We start from the raw sequence: 20,722 nt of genomic DNA on the forward strand, positions 1-20,722 counted from the left end.
GAAAATGAGCGAGCCTGTCACGTTGATTATTCCAGCGTGTCACTTGATACGAAGCTTCATGGGTTGAATCATGATCTCATTACGTCTGCAGAATTAAAAGCGTGTCGGTGGCTATCTAGATTACCCGAGAACCTCATCGCTGATTTTCCCCTTGTGATGTTCCTCCAAAACATAACTTTTCATCCGCGACTTCTTAAATCTTCCCATCTTGACGCACACATGTGTTCTACTGCATGTTGATCCATCGTCCCATCCACTGTTGGTTCAGCTGCTTGGCCTCGTCGACCAAACCAATCTCAAGCAAGAGTTGAACAGCACCACGAACGGCGGAGTAAAGCGAAGAGCTAATCCATGCGTGCGTGGGCGCGGTGTGCTCGCCGAGAACAATGACGTTTGACTCAGTCTGGTGGTATGACGGGATGTACAACGCGTGCTGAGCCACATCCGGGCGTGTCCAGGCCGTGGCGATGAAAGGCTCGTCCAACCAGCACAACCGCTCGTAGGTGCCCGTGTACAGGTCCCGAACGTGCTCGCCATGGAGTGAAGCAATGGCGTCGAGAACCATTCCCACGTGCTGCTCCTCGCTGAGGCTGGCGAAGCGGCTGCTCCAGTCACCTCCGCGGTAGTGCAGAATGAGGCCTGGGCGCCCCGACTCGTTGTGGCCATAGACTGGGTAGTAGAGAGCGCCGACAGCTGCATCAGGAGGCGTCGAGTAACCGCCAAAGATCGGACGGTCACCCTTCTCCCAGAAGCGTTCGCTGAAGAGCAGGCCAACTTTGCAGGCGTCCTTGAAGCGAAGACCGCGTTCAGCCATGGCTCGCGAGAGGGTGGGTGAGAAGGATGGTAGGCGCATCATCCGCGTCATGGTGAAAGGAACCGCGAGCATGGTGTAATCGTAGGTCTTGCTCTGCTCAGCCGTCGGCTTCGTCTGGGTTCTGTTGGCATCAACATCGACCCAAGAGATTTTCGTGCCTGTGACCGCGTTCTGATCATCCTTGACAGCCTCAATCGCCCGGACCTGACGGTTCAGGATGAGACGATCCTGAACGTGTGGTAGGATTGCGTCCGAGAAGCGGCTGAAGCCGCCGTCGACGCACCGCCATTCCGTCTCGCCCAAGGTGCCCTTGCTGCCATCCTGCGCCAGGTTTGAGTTGTGATGCATCTCGTCCCAGAAGACGTCGTAATCAGTGGCGCCGTGGATAGCATCCACCACCTCAGCACTCGCGTTCCAAACGTTGCGCATCATGCTCTGCTGACTGACGTCGTCGAGCCCACTCTTCATAGTGCGGCCATGTACTCTCCATACGTCCTTCTGGATCTCTCTGACTGTAGCTTCGTTGAGAAGAATGTTGCTCATCTTCGCCTTGATGTCCTTGTACTCCTGCGTATCCATCGGTGCCGGCTTGCCAAGGCTGGAGTTTGCGGCAATCTCGGCGCGCGTGGGGATGCTTCCGTCGGGATGTCTCCCGGTGCCTAGTGCCAGCAACTCATTGGGCGAGTGCTGGATCCAGGGGATGAAACTGATGTTCAGATCGGTTTGGCTGCCTTGGTTCATCTCATTGAGCCAATCGGCCAACTGAAACGTCATGGCATGGTCGGAGTACTCAAGCGTCGCATTGTCGCTCTTGTACTTGATCTTGTAGGGAAGACGCATGGGGCCCATTTCCGCCCATTCTTGGGTGCCTCCGACATAAATAGTCCGCAGACGTCCACCGATCTGGTGACTAGCCTCGAGGATCTCCCAATTGTGTACGCCAACGCTATCAAGCATGAGAGCCGTGGCTAAGCCAGTGATGCCCGCGCCAACAATGGCAATGGTGGTGTTTTTAGCTTGTTCGACATCTTGAGGTCCCGTGGCATTGATGGCGGCTACTTCTTCGAACCAGGCGCCGAGGGCGTCAAAGTCCTTCAGTAGTGGCCGTTGAGAGTCGGCTGCTGCAAAGCTAAAGCCGGCATATAGAGCGGCCAGTACGATTGAGCCTGTGCGAGGAATCATCTTCGGGAAATGAATGAACCGATGGATCGTGAGTTGCGATGTTTCCGTGAGAACAATTTCCTTCGCCACGGGGACCTCAAAGACTTGGAGGAAAGACGATGATGAAGCTTTCTATCCGGAATCGGAGCCCAATTGCTTATATCTTCATGATGATATCGTGGAAATGGACCCATCTGCAGGCTTTTTGATCGCGCTATTGATACAACTACCGAATTGACAACATTGGCCATAAAGGTTTCGCGTTGCAGCTGCATCCCGAGCTCGAAATTACCTCCGAATCCGAGTCGGACATTCAATGTGACTGAGTGATTAAACTGATCGCGCACGCTAGTCGTTGAGTTCCATGAGGTGATTGTTGAAGACAACCTTGATGCCACGATCTTGCCGCGGATCTGCAGTACTGGTGAATACTTACAGACTAGGTACTGGTGTTGGCCCACTCTGATGTTCAAATGACTGGGGCTGCGTAGCATTGCATGTTCTACGCAGGGAATGCCTTCGGATTCGGTCGCATTATGTAAACGACTCGGATAGTCGGACAGGGCAGTTCGGCGATACCACAAGGCGTGTGTTTAAACCACCACAGCACACACCGCGGGGACCGAATTCAAGCTTGTGGTCCGCGGAGTGCATTAGGCCGATGGAGCACATCGCGGCTAAAAAGCTTATCAATCTAATCATAAACTAGCAAGGGTCTTGTGTCAGCAGGTTTAGCACAGTGATAGTTTCCGAGCATTTTTGTCACGAATCAAGGCCGTGGTGTTGCCGCAGCATCAGCGTCGATCTTACTGGTAAGTGATGTGGCAGCCGGTGGGATATGGCTTCACGTTCAGCTGAGGTACCAGAGACCAGACGTATTCTTTCAGCCTGCCCCTCCACCAACACACGTGGATGCAACGTACTTCGGCAATATTGTAAATTCTCAAGTCAAGCCCATTCTAGCGCTACTAATGAGCTTTGGTACAAATTTGCCCTGCTGAGTCGAAAAACTCAACACAACTCCGCCCTACTCCAAAAGTCTTAACCAGCCTCCTATCGCCGAAGCCCTCCTTCCGACGATCCTGGTCATTGTTGAAAATGTAGCTCAACGTTGTTCAATCTCGCCGATCACGGAGACTTCTCTGCGGCGTCAGCGTTTTCTTTCAGTTGTGCCTGATGACCCTCCTCTTTCAACTTGTGATCGTCGGGGCGGGACAAGTCAATGTGTGGCATCAAGAACCATGCTACGAAGAATGCTGCTACTGCTAAGCCAGAACCAAGCTCGAAAATGACCTTGAAAGACTTCTGGTACGCGGGCGCGAGAACGGCTCTGATACGTTGCGCATCTTCATCAGAAAGCGACGATATGTACTGCTGTGGGTTACTGAGAAGCGAATCGCGTTGTTCCACACCCAGATCTAGACCATTGACCGAGCTCTTGACGATGTTGTTCCTTGGAATTGTCAGTATATGGTGTCATCGAACGGGCTGTGTACGCCTCTGGGAAGGTGACAAACAAAATTGTGCCGCAGATGGCAAGTCCAAATGTAGCCCCCAAGTTCCTCACAAAGCTATCCCACCGGTGTCAGTATCACCAATACATCTTCATCTCAGAGCCGAGGGATGACATACTTGCGGAAGGATGTGACAACGGCCATGTCCTTTCTTGGAACGCCCGCCTGGACGGCAACCAGAGCTCTGCCGAGGACCGCGTCAGTAAACAGCATAGTGATCGGGCGAAGCATTGATGCTTACGGCTGAAGGGTGTTTCCCACACCCACACCAATAAGCAGGGAATAGCCGATTTGCTTTCCTAGACCAGAAGTCTCGTCGAGGGTGGACATGAGGCCTAGACCGACCGACCAGCAGAGCCACCCGAACAAGATGCACTCGCGGTAACGTCCCACCCAGTGGACTATGAGTCCGGAGAGGGTACTGCTCGCAGTCTGCACGAGGGTGATAGGAAGCAGCATGACACCGGATCTAGTCGCCCCGTAGTTGTAGACCAGCTGGTAGAAGGTGGGAATGTAGTAGACCTGAACGACAAAGTTCCACCCGTTAATGGCCATGGTGATGCATGCACCGATGGTCATGCGAGCGCGAAAAATGTCCACTGTGGAATTTGAAGGGATAAAGATTAGACCTATAGGCGTGGCCAGGGGGAACATGGGATCTTACGAGGTACGAGCGGGTATCTCGGCCCCTTCCACTGCCACAAGACAAAGACGACGCAGATGAAGAATCCCACGAGGAGAGTAGTAAGGACAGCTGCAGAAGCCCAGGGGTACTCGCCACCACCCCAAGTCAAACCAAGCATCAAGCTGGTGGTGCCAGCCAATGCAAGCAAGATGCCTACGAAATCGATGGCTCGTGTCTTCCTACATTGGGACGCCGGTGGTCAGCGTGAGTGCGACTTCACGGGGGGGCCTCAACCGAGCGGAGCTCCGCTCAGATTTCGCTTCACATCAGCCACTGACAGGAGACTACTTACACTTTCCAGTCCCCAGTGACCTTCCTCAGTGGCATGAAAAACAGGGCGCATACTGCAGACAGTGCCGTCAGGGGCAGATTGAGGCGAAAGATCCAGCGCCATGAGTCGCCGCCTTTGGAGGATAGTGTGCCGCCGATGACGGGACCTATTCCGTTAGCTAGTGCAGTGACGGCGCCCTGAAGGAACCGAGGTGTTAGTAGGAGGGTCGCCTGTGCAGGGGAGGGGGGTGTGGATGTTCATCTGTTCGGAAGAAAAGATATCTGATCAAATCTGATACCGTGGCGGGGAAGGGAGTCTGGGGTGGAAGTGGAATCGTGACCGGAGGAACTTGCCAGAATACCCTGGTATTTCCCTCTTTCGCGTAAAGGGACCACATCGCTGACGATCATCTGGGCAACTGTCATGAGTCCGCCACCGCCGAGACCCGTAAAACAACGGAAAATAATGAGTTGGGTAGCTGTCTGCGCCAGAGAGGATGCCAGCGAACCGAGGCCGAAAATGGCCAGTCCGACCATTAGGATCACCTTACGCGACCATATGTCCGAGAGACGCCCGTACAAAAGCTGCCCGACTGTGGATGTGCTATACGGATGCATCAATCAGCGAGAGTTATCGTCAACCGAACAAAACTTACATGAAGTAACCATTAGCGAGCCAGGATAGCTGTTGTCCTGCATGAAGGTAATTGCCAACAATAGACAAGCTAGCTGCCAGGGTGGTCTGGTCCATGAGCGCTACCAGGTCCACGCTGGCGCATGCCAGGAAAATCTTTTCTTGTGAGTATTTGTCGCGAGAGCAAGCAGGGGGATAAAGTCGAATCCTCTGAGGCGGGGCAACCTACCGTGATGACCTTGACCTTCGACACGTAATTTGTCTGCTCGTTGAACGTGTGCGCCTCTGACTTTTTGTCTGTGGACGTTGGCGATTCCATCACAGTCTCCGGCGTCTGGGAGCTCTCGGGGGTATTGGTAATGATGCCCCCAGCCTCCCGAGGGCTGCTGTCAACTGAATTAGGTTTCTCGTTCATAGCTAGAGAGGAAAGTCGGTACGACGTGCAAATTCGGGTTTCCAACAAAGATGCGGTAGAAGCTGGAGTCTATTCTTTCGCTCACTACCTAGATGCTGCCTTTACACGATATCTGGGACCAAATTATACCTCGGAGAACTTCAAGGGACGAACGTGAAGTTCTGTAGACAGCTTGAAATGACGTGGCAGATCATTGAGAAGGTCTTGGCGGACCCTTGGTAGACTAGCAGTGTAGAATTTCGCCGTAGCATGCGCAGCGTTACGATCAATATTAGTGGAATGTCAAAAGTATTTGCTAATGATGTTGCGCTGAGCTTGCCGTCTTTTCCTTTTTTGAGTTTAATGAAGAGCTTTACCGCTATTCATCGATTTTGCTGTCATGGGCGGACCTTGTTCCACGCGGCATGTGTCGTGAGAGTGGGGGTGCCTGCTGCGACTCTGCCTCCATCGCCAGGGACGCCGCTCAACGGCGCATGTTCATGAAGGTCTTTGCCTTATAGTTGCACACCCTGAGATTTTAGTAGGTCTATGGGACGGGCCTTCTGTGGTTATGCAGATCATCATGCAAAACAAGCAATAGCAGGTCGCACTCGGCGAAGAGAGGATCCCTTCGGTGTTATCGGACATGCCCGCCACAGCGTTCATAGGTCACAGGGGGGCGGCAGAATGTCAATTCGGGACTGGGGTATGCAGTTCAGGACCCATTCGATCACAACCCTTTCGTGTATGGAAAGCTTCATCATGAACTTCCCACAGGTGACAGGTTCTTAGTTGAGTCATGTTTGATCCATTGAGCCATTTGTTTTGTGTGATCGGTTTCTGTCGGCGAGAATCACTCGTAGCTTCTCATACCCCTGCCACGCGCGATTGACAAGTGTAGAGCGTGGTGAAGACGTGATGTAATTCCATTGGGCATGTAAGCGGACGTATTGTTCAGACCTATCGTCCGTGGTTATGCTTAATTGTCTGTGGTGTAGCTGGGAACATGCAATAATATCAAGGGCAGTCGCTTCACTTTGAAGGTTTGAGATCTGTTGTCCTGAGTGCAACGTCCTTCCACAGGAGCAAAAGATTATTGTCTATCATTTCTGCAGCTGCAGCTGAATGCTTCCGAACTCTACCTTCCTCGACATAATCTCCCAACAACACATCCTTTTCTTATTATTACAACTTCGAGATGCCGGCACGAAACAATCTCAACGTTTATAAGGGCCCTGACTCTGTCAAGGATTACTTCAATCCTGACAAGGCACCACCATTGCCGCTTGTGGAGCTTCCCGACGCCCTCAATCCATACCGAGAAGATGGCATCCGTATCTATGCCAAGATGATGACTATGCACCCCGCAAACAATGTCAAAGCTATGCCAGGTAATTATGTCGGAATGATATCATGGGAAGTCGAATCCGAATTGCTAACGTCTGATTCAACAACAGCCCTCAATCTTCTTGAGCATGGGGTTACTCCCGACAAGACCAAAACCGTGGTTGAATACAGCTCTGGTTCAACTGTCATTTCCATGGCTTTGATGTCACGCGTGCTCTACGACTTAGGAGATGTGCACGCCTTCCTGAGCAATAAGACGACATCGGCAAAGTTGAAATTGATGCAATTCTTTGGTCTTAAACTGTAAGTGGGGCCGTTCTCGAGGTTGATTGAAAGGTTCCCGGGACATAACTTTGCTCACTATGGCCTTGTAACAGTACTTTATTTGGCGGTCCTTCCCAACCGGAACCGAACGACGAGCGTGGCGGAATTCGAGCAGCATACCGCTGGGCACAGGAATCCGAATCTGTTGTCAACCCCGACCAATACAACAACGATCTGGTGAGACATCTTGTCAAGCGTTATGGGCGTGTTACAGCTACTGATCGAGCCAACAAGAACTGGAAATCTCATATGCGATGGACAGGCCCGCAGATTCTGGAACAATTGCCCGAAATTAGCCTGATTTGCGCAGGAATGGGAACCTCTGGTAAGTCTTGTCTTCAAAGACTTTCAGCTTCTTTTGAAGACTGCGGCCTTAACACTGTTGTGCACAGGTACAATGTCAGGATTAGGCACCTTTTTCAAGGAGAACAGCCCGTCTGTTTTCCGTTTGGGGTAAGAAATTCAACGGATCAGCTTCGCAGTGATTTCTAACAGCATCCGCAGCGTGTGTACTGCTGCAGGCGACAGAGTCCCAGGGCCACGGTCCCTGGCTCTCCTGGCTCCTGTCAGTTTCCCCTGGAAGTCAGCTGTCGACCACATCGAGGAGGTCGCATCCCACCCCTCATTCTCGCTTTCTTTGGAGCTGTGCCGCAACGGCATTGTCTGTGGTCCCTCGTCCGGATTCAACCTCCAAGGACTTTTCCAGCTCATCGAGAAAAGAAAGCAGAATGGGACATTGAATGAGCTTGCAGGGCAAGACGGTCAAATTCACTGCGTCTTTTTGTGTTGCGATCTCCCGTACCAATACATGGACGAATATTTCGACAAACTAGACTCCGAGCAGTTCCCTCCGATCAGAAACTCCGTAAGTCGTTGGTGTTCATTGTCGCTGTGGTATGGTGGATCTTGCTAATTACCGGGCGCCTAGGAATTGAGTGGTGTTGACCTCTACCGATACGACTCGGCCTGGGAAAAGGACCCGCTGGTGGCCCTCAACGACTTTTACCACTTGGACAAGATACTGACAAGAGATCTTCTTTTCTTCGTGTCGAAGAGACGGTCAGATGAGCGACAAGGCTGGGAGAAGATTGTAGCCCCGTCACCAGACACCATTGTGGTCGACTTGCGTCAGCCCGAGGACTTCGACCAGTTCAGTCTCCCGGGGTCTGTCAACTTCCCGCTCATCGAAGCGGGTACTCCAAGCCCCTTCTCAGATCCAAAGGTCTTGGCATCGCTTTGGCGAGAGCTTGAGGCCAAGCTTAGCTCCGAGAATGACGACATCTGCTCTCAGCTCCGCGACAAGCGTTCGCTCATCATTTGCTACGATGGAGACTCTGCTCGCGTTGCCACCAGTGTTCTGCGAGCCAAGGGATACGCTGCAGACAGTATGAACGGCGGGATTCGGGCTATGCGTGAGGTGGGCTTGCAGCTGGAGGATCCCTGCGGGCAGCCGCTCTCTCAAGGTTACCAGGGGCAGTCCGTGAGCTCTGTCACACACTAGTCAGGGTGAGGTGAGAGAGCTATGCGAGCGAATAATGTTACATTAGGAGCATTTTAGTGAATGTTCATGCATTAAATTGGGTAGCTCTTTTGTCACTAGTGCTGTGCCTCTTCTGACTGAAGTAAATGTGTTTCTTTTGGTGACCGACGATGGAGCCGTGCTCGGATGATATGACCAGATCGAAAACTGAGTTGACTCCTATTTCCATGTTAGCGTCTAAGGGAACACGGCGATCGAGACCGCCGATTCGCGTCGCAAAGCAAGGGCAAACCTGAGGGGAGCGGAAAATGTGTGTAAGGAGTGAAGTTGGTGGGCACCGGTCAAAAGGGTTCTCGAATAAGATTTGAACGCTAAGAGTTTCCAAGACATGCCAATAATGGATGCTTACGATTAAGCATACGGGTGTGGGGATGCGCCGTTTTTGTGGAATATCCTGGGGGAGTGGTGGGGTTGTGAGTTGCGTGTACAACGGCCAATGGCCCGAGTCTGTTGAATCTTATCACTGTGAGTGAAATGCATCTTATCAATCAATGAATCTGATTACACATTGTCCGCACGATCTACTTGGGATCATCAAGGCGCTCGTAGTGTTGTGGTGCGGCCAGTGAATGTGCAGGTTCAAGATACTTGCATGTACATCGCCTGTAAGTAACGTCGCAGTCGCCGCCCATCCGGGTAGCGTAGCACCCTGGTCCAACAGAGCCTTCCAGCTCGGCCGAAGAAATTTGCCTCGGTGGCCGAGCTTTCGTCTAAGATGACGAGGACGCAGCTTTACCACCTCAACACCCTGCAACAGGAGCTGATCCGGCGCCTTCCTAATTAGACAATCATATTATAGTTCATGGTTCATCTGATAGAAAATTTGCAAGGAGAGAACTCGTTCCAACAGATTCTTCTATCCACACACCATGGTGACAATTCAGGAGGACGGGCAGGCATGTTGACTACGGCTGGCTGATGTCCATAGAACATGGGATGTGTGATGAACTGCTCTGCCCATTCCAAAAGATTTGCCCCAATACCCACTGGGTACTCAGACCAGAAGCGCCTATATGAAGAACGTCATGTAGTCTAGCTCTCCGGGTACTCACGGTCCATTCATTCACTTTCACTCCATCGCTTATCCTGTTTGTTGATTCGCATCTTCGCCATGGCAGCCCAGGCCACTGAGAAGACAGACCCTACCCTTTCGACCCAGGTCTCTCCGGCGGAGGGTGACTTACATGTCCAGCCCAGGGCCGCCCCAATTGACGGCGAGGCCGCCGCTGAGATCCCCGGATATGACCACCAGCGGATGAAGGATCGCAGTCTTCTGTCCTATGAAGAGGAAAAGAAGCTGTTGCGCCGTGTTGACTGGCACCTCATGGTGCTATGCGCCCTTATTTTCATGGTCAAAAATGTCGATGCGAACAATGTGAGTCTGAGAAACCGATGGTTTCGATTCGACAAGTGTTGTTGAAGGTAGAGGCTTATTCGGCTTAGGCTGCGCACGCGCGCATCATGAATCGTGGAACATCCCGGAACATCCTCACTGAACTGAAGATGACTGGCGACGACTACAACTTCGTCAGCACGTTGTATTATGTACGTTACCCCAATAGCTATTAGTTTTCAGGATCCTGATCTAACACGTCTACTAGATACCGTTCATTATTTTCGAGATCCCGTCCAACCTGATCATGAAGAAAATGCTCCCATCGAGGTTCCAGGCGCGAATCATGGTAACTACTCCGACCCCTTTGAACAGTAAGGAACTAAGTCAATAGGTAACTTGGGGCATCACTCTGGCATGCCATGCCGCAGTCAAGTCAAAGGAGGGACTCTGGGTCGCTCGCTTCTTCCTCGGTCTCGTGAGTACCTAGCTTCTCTGAGCTATGCTTCTTTCAAAACTAACTCTTTGAAGTGCGAAGCTGGAATGTTCCCTGGTATCATCTTGCAATTGACATACTGGTACCGTGCTGATGAGATGACCATTCGTCTTTTGATTTTCTGTAGGTGACCACCTCTATCACTGATACTTCTCCGACACCAACTGATGTGGCTTGTCAACAGACTCTTTCGAATTCTTCGCAAATGTCGTCAGTGCTGTACTGGCGTTCGCATTCGATGGTATTTCCGGGCGACATGGCTTGTCTGGTTGGCAGTGGTTAGTCACCACCCCATCGCGGTCGCGACAATTGCATAACTAACCCGAATTTGTAGGTTCTTCTTGGTCGAGGGTGTAATCACCATTGCATTCGGAGCATCGCTTTGGTGGATCTTCCCTGACTGTAAGTTAATCCGTTGTCATTCCCAACAGAGACAACAAGAACAAAGACTAACGAAGGACCTGTGGTTAGTTCCCGAGCAAGCTTCATGGCTTACCGATACCGAAAAGAGGTTCCTGCAAGCTCGACTTCCTGCAAACTCTCCCCGGTCAAGTGAGGCGCACTTCAACATTCGCGAGATCCTGGAAAGTTTGAAGGACCAGAGACTCTGGTGGTTCACACTGGTCTGGGCAACCAAGACTGTCGGAGGCTCGGGTCTTTCCTTCTACCTGCCTACCATCGTTGCTGACCTGGGACTTGCGTAAGTCATGTCCCTTCGTCCTATCCGAAGGCAGATACATCACAGAAAACTGACATCCCCACAGCTCGATTGCCGAAAGCCAACTTCTCACGATCCCGTCTGCTGTTCTTCCTATCTTCTGCATCATCCTCAGCAGCTGGTTGACGGATAGGAAGGGTGTGCCATATCCTGTCGTAGCACTCTTTTACCTGGTGGCCACACTGGCGTGCTATGCTGTCATGTACACATATCCGAACAACGGAGGTGTTTACGCTGCTACGGTCATTGCTGCCTCTGCCTCGAATGCATGGTTCTCGACCATGTGGCCTTGGCGTCTTCAGACTACCTCCAAGGCGACAGGATCCGCGTTTGCCATTGCGTTCTCCAACTCACTCGGTCAAATCGGAACGCTCATCGGACCTCAGCTCTTCCGATCCGCTTACGCACCTAAGTACTCAACTCCGTTTGGTGTCGCGATGGGAATGAGCGGACTTTGCATTGTGGCGACTGCCTGGACATGGTGGATTACCCGGGAGACAGAGAGGCAGACCAGGCATCTGAAGAAGATGAAGATCGCTGCTGGCAAGAGGAATGAAGTGGTATATGACGATGTCAACATCGACGCCGACTTTAAGACCAAGTCGAAGGCATAGACATATCTTAGTGTCTGCTCATTACGTCTTTGATAGCCTAACGAAAAGACATCGATATGCAGCCTGTCTTCTAAGGGCCCCATCACATCCGGGTCATCAACTTCAGGCTGCATACTTATCTTAGAGTAATTTGAAAGCCTTCAGATTTGGATGCCGTTTATGGCTCAACTCCATGGATGCTTTGTCATCCATTCTTCGCATTCTGTTACTATCCGTAGTTATACGCACATTGTTCAGTCAGTGATTAGGTTTGCCGTTAAGTTGATAGTCAAGAGAAACATGAACCTTCGCCTTGAGGTTATATAGCGCCTCACGGATGCCTTCGTGGCTATTTGCAACCAACGTCATTGTTCAGATCTGTCGAATGATCAATCTTATCATGTGAGAGTTTGGAGGCAACCAATTCTCACACATGGACTACTGCCTATAAACATCCAGCATTCTTCATTCCCCATAGCGGACTCCTTGAATTCATCCCTACCGCCTGGCAAAAATCAAAATCCTATCTCTGAACTACCACGAATGTCAAAGATCGACATACATATAGTATCCAACCGGTAAGAGATGAAGCAGCTGGCGTCGGACTTTTGTAGTCAAGTAGCATGAAGTCTTCACCTTCATCCCAGATCTTCCGTCTCAATCAAAATCCCTGTTATGTGAACGTCTCAATTTCCTGTGGGGTGCAGATAAACCTGGCCACGACCGCCTCTGATTCACAATCGGCTTCATCCACAACAAACTTATCCACGCTATTCATATTATTATTCAAATAAACGAATGGAGCAGGTTGCGAATGAAAGGTGGTGAAGTTTCCATAGGGCTGAGATGCATAAGGTATCGCTGTTCTTCGCTTGAATGGTCTCCTCGCCCCCACTAGCTTTGAGCCCTTGGGTCGGTTCGTTGAAATCACTGATGCACGTGGCCTGCGATGAAACAGGAAACTGCCACCATGGGGTTGCCATCGTGGTAGCGAACCTGCATGCGTACCCTACTCGGGGTATTTAACCGGTTTCGCGTGGTGCGGGAAGCGACGATGACGCCAACAGGCCGCATCTCCCAACACTATCCTGACCTGTCAAAGTTGGGCTCTCATAGGTGGAATTGTGATGTTTGACACGCTCATGAAGCTGCATAAGGACCATGCCTACCGATGGATTGGAAGCGAGATCGTAATTTCCCGAGTATCACCCTCCGGCTGGATGCTTGCTCGCCTGGTCTAGACCACTTCCCCCTTTCGTCATCGATCATGATGACCAACATGGCTTCGCATTTTTATTTATGTGCGTGTTTTACGTGTTGGCTGGGAGTTCATTATCCAAAGAAGAAGTTCGCGAGGCTTTGAGGTGCATGTGACTGCTACGCTTTTTCAACATCTACCCGAAGATGCTCCCTTACGCCCGTCACGCCCTCGACATAGATTTTCGTTGATTCCCATGTCACTGTTACTTGCTCTCGATGGATTTTGGGACAAGATGTCATTCTCCCTATTGGTGCCCATTGGAAACCAGCATGAACAAGACAAGACTTGCGTGCAGGTGTTGAGTGAGAGAGGTTCCACTTTAAACACAAAGCTTTGGACCCTGATATGGCGAGCTGCAGACAACGTTATGCCAATAGACAAGCACCATTCAACAATGTCGGAAAATTGAGAGACTTTGTTTTCACCGCAGGATCGCGAACGAAGAACTTCTGAAATTAATTTTCGAGACTAGACACGCACTGCGAACCAGAAGCGATTACATTCTTCCGGGTCCTCGCGCTTGATTCCGGAATCAAGCGACTGAAAAAAAGGTGTACCGAGGTACGCGCCGATCAACATCCTGTTTTTCCTTTTTCTTGAATGAAAAACTCCACATCTCACTCCTGGACAGCCGAGGTATTCGTGATTGCAGGGGTTATGGTTATGGTTGTTGGTGTCATCAACACGATGGTTGGCTACGAGCAGGGGCTCAGAATCTGGATTCCTGACATCGTTTCCGAGACGCCACTAGTAGACCCGCTACACTAGCTTCATCGCTCTTCGGCCACTGCGTGTCGTCATTGTACAAGCAAAATCGGAGTTGCCTCTATGCCTCTGCCCTCGGCAACAACCGCGACTTCAACATGACCCATTTGGCTTGCGTCTGTGTATCAGCTGCTGATCAATACCGCTCCCTCAGCCATCAGCGGTCTAGTTCTTCAAACCCCGCATTGGATGTTCGCGCCGGTTCGCACCTGGCCTCACGCTCATCTATCTAAGTCTGGCAACGGCGGGTAGTATGAGATTCTCATTCGGCCGGTAATCAGATTAGTGGCTAAAGCCACATGGCTTGCTCCCGGTCTTCCGGCTGAGAGGGAAAAGTGAATAGGCTGATCAATTGCGGGTGAGACCGAAGTTCAAGAGGCGCACTCGGGCCATCAGAAGGCACAATGCCATAACCGCATGTCTTGAGCAATACTTCTCTTATGCGAATCTGAACCAAAAATTCCAACTGTCAAGCCTGCAGAAGCGGTCCTATCGGCCCTATCTTCAGCAGCTCAGTCACATGTCCTTGGCCACGTGTTGAGCCCGAAACCTGTCTGCGATTGCTAGTTTCTCCTGATTTGGGTGCGATGCTCCGAGCCGATTTCTCAAACTACGGGATGAAGTTCCACACCGTGTTCCCGGCCCACGGCGATGCAGAGAATTCGCTCTCTCACACGCACAACAAGAGGACGCCGAACCCCAAACCCCAACGCCAAGGAACCCGGCGGAGCCGCAAGGACAGGGGTTAACATCCAGTCCTCCTCCAGTCCTCCTCAATTTCCCCTCTGTTCCCCAACCTCCATTCCCCGCCTCCGCACGCTAGAAATCTCCCACCTATCACAACACGTCAAGAACCCCAGACAACAACAGGGATCTGGCTCTTACTCCACACGACATCCGGACCATTCCTAAACACACATTACGCGCACCAATGGAAGACGCCATGTTGATGCTCTGACAATGAGCTTGGCCCGCAGCTGCGCCAATGGCAGTACATAAGACTCTTACCCCAACTCTCCCCCAATTCTCAGTATTTCTTGGCTACGCCTCTCTTCTTGGCCTCTTCTTGTTTCCTCTTGGCTTGTGAATCACTCTTGGCGTTCCCTTGGCTACGACTTGGCCCAGCACAACCGCTCAAGACTCCAAGATGTCAACGGGTGTCACTGACGACGGGCACAACGCCCCCCGCGTCAACAGCAGCAGCGAAGATGCTCGCATCGACGAGAAGCACGACGCCGGCCATGGCGCGCACCACGTCGACGTTGCCAACTCCAAAGTCCTGGCCGACAACGACCTCATGAACGATGCCTTTGATGGCGAAAACCAGGAGCACCAGCAGGGCCTTTGGGAGGCCGTCAAGACCCACCCGAAAGCTTGTTTCTGGGCCTTCATCATGTGCTTCACTATCGTAAGTCCTCTGACATGACTCGCTACGCGACACTCGCCCTGGGCAATTACTGACGGATCTCGTACAGGTCATGGAGTCCTTCGACATGTTCTTGAACGGCAACTTCGTCGCGCAGGCGGCTTTCCAGAAGAGATACGGTGTGCAGGTTGCTGATGGCTATGCTATTGAGACCAAGTGGCAGAGTGCTCTCTTCCAGGCTGGTCAATGTGGTGCATTTGTCGGTGTTTTCTTGGCTGGCCCTGTCGTCAACAAGTTCGGCTACCGATGGACCACCATCTTTGCACTGATCCTCATGAACGCCACCATCTTCATCTCTTTCTTCGTAAGTCGCGCCACAACGATGTTTCTTCCGTTCTGTTGACTAACAACATGCTATCCAGGCCCAATCACTCGAGGTTCTCACCGTTGGACAGGCATTGGAGGGTATCCCTTGGGGATTCTTCATTGCCATTGGTCCCGCCTACGCATCCGAGATCGTTCCTCTCGCCCTTCGAGGTGCCTGCACTGCTACTCTGCAGATGTCCTGGTCCATTGGCTCTATCGTCGTTGCTGGCGCTACTCTTGGCTACAACAAGCGTGATGATGAATGGGCTTGGCGTGCGCCTCTCGCCCTGCAGTGGATCTTCCCTGTAAGCCGCCCAGCCCGTCCGCCGTTGATCTACCGAAGCTGACATTACTTTCATGCAGACTCCCCTCATGGTCATCCTCTTCTTCGCTCCTGAATCACCATGGTGGCTCATCCGCCGCGGCCGCAAGGACGAGGCACTTCGCTCCATCAAGCGCCTTGGTCCTTCTAATGCTACTATTCAGCAGAACCAGCAGAAATATGCTATGATCGAGCGTACCGTCGAGATTGAGTCTCAATTGGGCGGCTCTCCCACCCTTCTCGACTTGTTCAAGGGCGTCGACCTCAGACGTACCACCATCACTTGTTTGATGTACGCCTCGCAGAACTTCGCCGGTAACCTGATTGCCAACCAAGCTACTTTCTTCTTTGAGCAAGCTGGCATGGGCCACGACCGCGCCTTCGACCTGAACCTTATCAACTCTTGCCTGCAGTTCATCGCCAACGTTCTCTCGTGGCCGCTCACTGCCTGGTTCGGTCGTCGCACCATCTACCTCTGGGGTACCGCCACCAACGTTACCCTCCTCATTGTCCTGGGCATTTGCGCTTCCATCGAGCAAACCAGCGCTACCAACTACGCCCAGGCCGTCTTGGGCATCTTGATCTCCTTCGTCTTCGCCGGTACTCTTGGCCCCATCTCCTACACCATCATTGCCGAGACCTCCGCCGTCCGTCTCCGTGCGCTGTCTACTGCCGTCGGCCGCGCTGCCTACTACGTTGCCGAGATCCCCATGATTTACCTGGCTTCCCAGCTCCTGAACCCTACCGGATGGAACGTCGCTGGAAAGTGCGGCTACGTCTGGGGAGGAACTGCCATCGTCTGCTGGGTCCTGGCCTACTTCGGCCTTCCTGAGCTCAAGCACCGCTCTTACCGCGAGACTGATATCTTGTTCAATCGCAAGATCTCTGCCAGGAAGTTCAAGTCTACCGTTATCAATGTTACTGATAACGAGTAGTACACCAAGATTTTCGATTCGCCCAAGAGAGGCATCACATAGACCCTGTATAATCAGCATCTAGACACTAGACAATACCCCTTATAGAAATAATCTAGACCTCGTCCTCCTTGGCCAGTCGATACATCAATGTCCCGTGACCCAAGCTGTCGTAACCGCCTGAATTTGGGCTGTAGTCGCCGCCACCGCCTTCAATCTGAGCGCTGATGTTGCCGTTGACAAATTCTCGATACTCCAATGACCAAGATGCATTCATACCCTTCAGCTCTGCATAGTGTGAATACAGAGCTTCATATCCTGGCCGGATGTCGAAACGAGCCTTTTCTGCGACAACCTCCAAGACCCCTTCCCAGCTTGTGTAGGGAGTATACGGCACGGAGTGATTTGTGTTGTACTTGGCCACATATTCAGCCCTTTTTGATGAGAAGATCAGCCAAACCCGTCTCTTTGTGTTTAATAAGTTGGAGATCACTTACGCGTTCAAAATCTGGTGGTCGTAAGTCGAGTACAGGTCAACTCCTTGATTCCAACCCTGCTGGCCAATGACGCCAAGCAGTGAGATACACAAGAGGGCATGGGCTTGGTCACGACCTGACTCTTGCATCTGCATCAAGGTCTTTCCAGAGGCCTCCTCGGTAAAGTTGGCGATTGAGAAGTAAGGAAGTGCACCATTCGCGACGACCTCGGGTTGCCCGGGTAGACCGTTCTTGAAGTAGTTCACGGCATAATCGTACATCGTCCGATTTTCAGTGAAAATGCCAATCGACATCAGAGACGCGATGTTGCAAAGATCCCAGTTGGCATAGTAGAAGTTTGGTTTGTTGTAGTGGTGCTTGAGAAAGTCGTGGTTGTACTTCGCAAAGATGTTGCTGAGCATATCGCCAAAGGCATCCTGGCTGATCTTAGGCCAGCCCGAGTATGTGCGCAGTAGTTCTGCAGCATTCGCGAACTGGTACCCGTACAAGCCCGCGGCAAGATACTTGTCCTCGGTACCGTTGATGTCGGTCAGGGTTGAACTCCAACCATCTAAAATCTTTCTGGCGTGGTCGGCATAAGAGACATTTCCCCCGATGTGCCAGCGGAGAGCTAGCTGATATGCTGAATGAGCGTCGCGATATGCGTATCCGTAGTTGGCCTTTGGCTCGGTGAACGTCGCGTTTGATCCTCGAACGAGAACAGCCTGAGGAGTTGGTACCCAAGTCGTTTGCGCGAGTTTCGATGATTCGAGATGTTGCCAAGCCCGGTACCACGGCTGATCCTGAGCTTGGACATGCTTCTTGATCCGGTGGAAATCCTCGGCGCTGTGCAGAGCTCCGGGATGGGCGAACCCGACAGGTGCTGGGTTTGTTCCAGCAACTGGAGAGGCCCAACAGGCGAAGGCCTGACTAACAACCGTAATAACAAGAAGTTTATCAACTCTCATGACTAAATTTGATGGAAATGCAGCTTGATCTCTGCGGAACGAATCAAGAGAGACTTCACCTCTGGGCTCTAGCATGAAACCCAGTACCGGACTGGAGTCATTTAATGCCTTTCTTCATCGTTGTATTCGTTTCGAGCCTGCATGAGGCCTGGCAAGATGTGCATTCATCTGCCATCTACCCCACGTTTCCCCGCTAATACCCCGGGACCGACAACGCGGTTCGGCCCGCAGGGTCGCAATCCCCGAGAGCTGGCCCGGAAGAGGCCGAGCATTCCCCCGATCGTCCGGCGACCCCGCTCATTTCCCCAAGAACAATGAACAGTTCCGCTCGATGTTTCCCTCCGACACCAGGGATACCTTTCAACATGTAAGAGCTAGGTCTACTCTCACATAGTTTTAAGTTCCCTTCTTGCAACTGCAGACTTCGCGTGTTCATCCATGGCTGAAGGCCTGAGCTGGTCTCACTATCAGTATGAATCATCAATGATCCATTCCAATGAGGCGCCACAGAAATGAATCATAATGTCTCATGGTCTGGCCAGCCTACACTGTGGCACAATGTCAGCTCACGTGATGCTCGCTGTACCTCTATTTGCTCCTTTTGAGGCATAATTTGCTGCGGAGAAGCCCTCCTTGACAAATAGACAGCGAAGTATTTATGGTTGACACGGTTGTCGTACCGTGAACACATCTCCAAACACTTTTTCTCGTTGAAGCTTTTTCTTGGTCAGATATCGCATTTTCAAAATGGCGTGGGAACTGCTTGGAGGCGGATGGGACCCATCTGGGTGGGCTAGCCAATGGCTTCCCCAGGTGTCTCTGGGTTCCAATGCTAAATGCAGCCCGTCCGGAATATCGCTCCCTGATCTCACCGGAATCAAGGTATTGTCGATCGAAGCCTACGAAGAGCGCAATTACACATACGTTCCGGGGATATTCGGAGCAGGCCTGCCGGGCTCTAAGCCCATCCCAGATCTGAATTTCTGTAACGTCACCGTCACATACACGCACCCCGGCTGGCACGATACCATCAATGTGAACACCTTACTTCCTACCAATGATTGGAACGGCAGATTCACGGGAGTCGGTGGAGGCAATCTTGCCACCGGGGGCGGGGAGGTAGCAGGGTTTTTGATGATGCCAATCATGGCGTCAGGCCATGCAACCGCTACCACCGACGGCGGACACTCGTCCGACGTTCTTGGCCCCGAAGCCAACGATCCTTCATGGGCCCTGACTAGCCCTGGAAATGTCAACTGGCCTCTTCTCATGGACTTCGCCTCGGTCGCACTGCACGATACGGCAACCATTGGCAAAGCCGTCACCAAAGCGTTCTACGGCACGTCACCAAAACATTCATACTTCTTTGGCGGCTCTACAGGTGGTAGACAAGGTCATATGCTCGCACAAAGGTACCCCCAGGATTACGATGGAATTATTGCTCTGTTCCCAGCCACGAACTGGGTAAAGTTCTTCTGGGCTAGCTACTGGCCGAAGTTTGTCATGGATAAAATGGGTGTGTACCCCAAACCATGCGAGTTTGAGGCTATCACAGCTGCAGTCATGTCTGCTTGTGATAAGCTAGATGGGGTGGAAGACGGTATCATTTCTCGACTTGATCTCTGCAACTTCGATCCTCACAAAGTCGTGGGCAAAATCGTTGACTGCGACGGTACTGAGGTCGCTGTCTCCTCGGCGGCAGCGGATATCACCCAGGCAACATGGGATGGGCCTCGAAGCTCTATGGGCGAGTTTCAGTGGTACGGATACGGAAAGGGGACCGACTTGACCCAAGCAATCACCGGGCCTATCCAAGTCAAATGCAACGAGGACTCCTGTAAGGCTGAGGGCAATCCTGTCTGGGTACGGTACTGGGTCAAGAAAGAACCGTCCTTTGACATCAGCAAAATAGCACACCAAGAATGGGACGACCTTGTACACCTCTCCATAAACGAATTCGACTCCATCATCGGAACCTCAGACCCTGATCTATCAGAATTCAAACGAAGGGGCGGCAAAATGATCAACTGGCACGGAACTGTGGACGCTGCGATACCATTCAATGGCAGTACCGACTATTATGATCGTGTGTTGGCCAAGGACCCAGAGGCTCACGATTATTATCGGCTCTTTGTGGCTCCAGGTGCTGGACACTGCTTCAACTGCGGACCAAGCCCGCCTTTGTCCATGGATCCAATCATTCACTGGGTAGAAGATGGTGTGGCCCCAGACACGCTGCGAGCCTCTGGAGCAAATGGCCTCGGCGTTCACGTGGAGAGAGATATCTGCATGTATCCCGGTATCCAACATTATTTAGGGGGCGATCCAAATGTCGCATCATCGTTTACATGTGTGTAGGTCATTACTTCATGTATTGGGAACAGCTGGCTCGGAAGATCTACTCTAGATATTGAGACTAGCCAATGGATGAGAAAACATACTTTGTGGCAAACTGTAATGT

The 20,722-nt window shown here is 51.8% G+C and overlaps 7 protein-coding genes across 7 annotated transcripts; 4 read left to right on the forward strand and 3 right to left on the reverse strand.

The window, feature by feature from the left end:
• Positions 1-226: 226 nt before the first annotated feature.
• lox-2 (L-amino-acid oxidase) lies at positions 227-1,996 on the reverse strand (the record flags this gene model as incomplete). The annotated part of the gene is made up of 1 exon (XM_032020304.1): positions 227-1,996. The coding sequence occupies one exon, from the start codon at positions 1,994-1,996 to the stop codon at positions 227-229; it is 1,770 nt and encodes a 589-aa protein (XP_031882694.1).
• Positions 1,997-3,103: 1,107 nt separating this feature from the next.
• FUS6-2 (Efflux pump FUS6) lies at positions 3,104-4,044 on the reverse strand (the record flags this gene model as incomplete). The annotated part of the gene is made up of 4 exons (XM_032020303.1): positions 3,104-3,428; positions 3,493-3,546; positions 3,608-3,673; positions 3,731-4,044. 4 exons carry the CDS (start codon positions 4,042-4,044, stop codon positions 3,104-3,106), a joined length of 759 nt encoding a protein of 252 aa, XP_031882693.1.
• A 2,626-nt stretch (positions 4,045-6,670) lies between these two features.
• On the forward strand, positions 6,671-8,644 carry cysK-2 (Cysteine synthase; the record flags this gene model as incomplete). Its single annotated transcript, XM_066153478.1, has 7 exons — positions 6,671-6,863; positions 6,930-7,122; positions 7,197-7,320; positions 7,378-7,468; positions 7,536-7,596; positions 7,648-8,008; positions 8,072-8,644. The coding sequence occupies 7 exons, from the start codon at positions 6,671-6,673 to the stop codon at positions 8,642-8,644; spliced, it is 1,596 nt and encodes a 531-aa protein (XP_066007308.1).
• A 1,150-nt stretch (positions 8,645-9,794) lies between these two features.
• prlL-12 (MFS transporter prlL) lies at positions 9,795-11,844 on the forward strand (the record flags this gene model as incomplete). The annotated part of the gene is made up of 9 exons (XM_066153479.1): positions 9,795-10,058; positions 10,127-10,228; positions 10,285-10,365; positions 10,411-10,494; positions 10,548-10,635; positions 10,697-10,790; positions 10,847-10,914; positions 10,984-11,212; positions 11,277-11,844. 9 exons carry the CDS (start codon positions 9,795-9,797, stop codon positions 11,842-11,844), a joined length of 1,578 nt encoding a protein of 525 aa, XP_066007170.1.
• A 3,152-nt stretch (positions 11,845-14,996) lies between these two features.
• CGGC5_v016185 (Maltose permease MAL31) lies at positions 14,997-16,838 on the forward strand (the record flags this gene model as incomplete). Its single annotated transcript, XM_032020299.1, has 4 exons — positions 14,997-15,257; positions 15,325-15,579; positions 15,638-15,886; positions 15,945-16,838. 4 exons carry the CDS (start codon positions 14,997-14,999, stop codon positions 16,836-16,838), a joined length of 1,659 nt encoding a protein of 552 aa, XP_031882653.1.
• Positions 16,839-16,932: 94 nt separating this feature from the next.
• On the reverse strand, positions 16,933-18,261 carry CGGC5_v016186 (uncharacterized protein; the record flags this gene model as incomplete). Its single annotated transcript, XM_032020298.1, has 2 exons — positions 16,933-17,251; positions 17,315-18,261. 2 exons carry the CDS (start codon positions 18,259-18,261, stop codon positions 16,933-16,935), a joined length of 1,266 nt encoding a protein of 421 aa, XP_031882668.1.
• Positions 18,262-19,008: 747 nt separating this feature from the next.
• On the forward strand, positions 19,009-20,619 carry CGGC5_v016187 (putative feruloyl esterase; the record flags this gene model as incomplete). Its single annotated transcript, XM_032020297.1, has 1 exon — positions 19,009-20,619. One exon carries the CDS (start codon positions 19,009-19,011, stop codon positions 20,617-20,619), a length of 1,611 nt encoding a protein of 536 aa, XP_031882651.1.
• Between the last annotated feature and the right edge of the window lie 103 nt (positions 20,620-20,722).

Source organism: Colletotrichum fructicola, assembly GCF_000319635.2.
Source record: "Colletotrichum fructicola Nara gc5 chromosome Unknown KSG_Nara_v1_contig10, whole genome shotgun sequence".
Classification (NCBI taxonomy): Eukaryota; Fungi; Ascomycota; class Sordariomycetes; order Glomerellales; family Glomerellaceae; genus Colletotrichum; species Colletotrichum fructicola.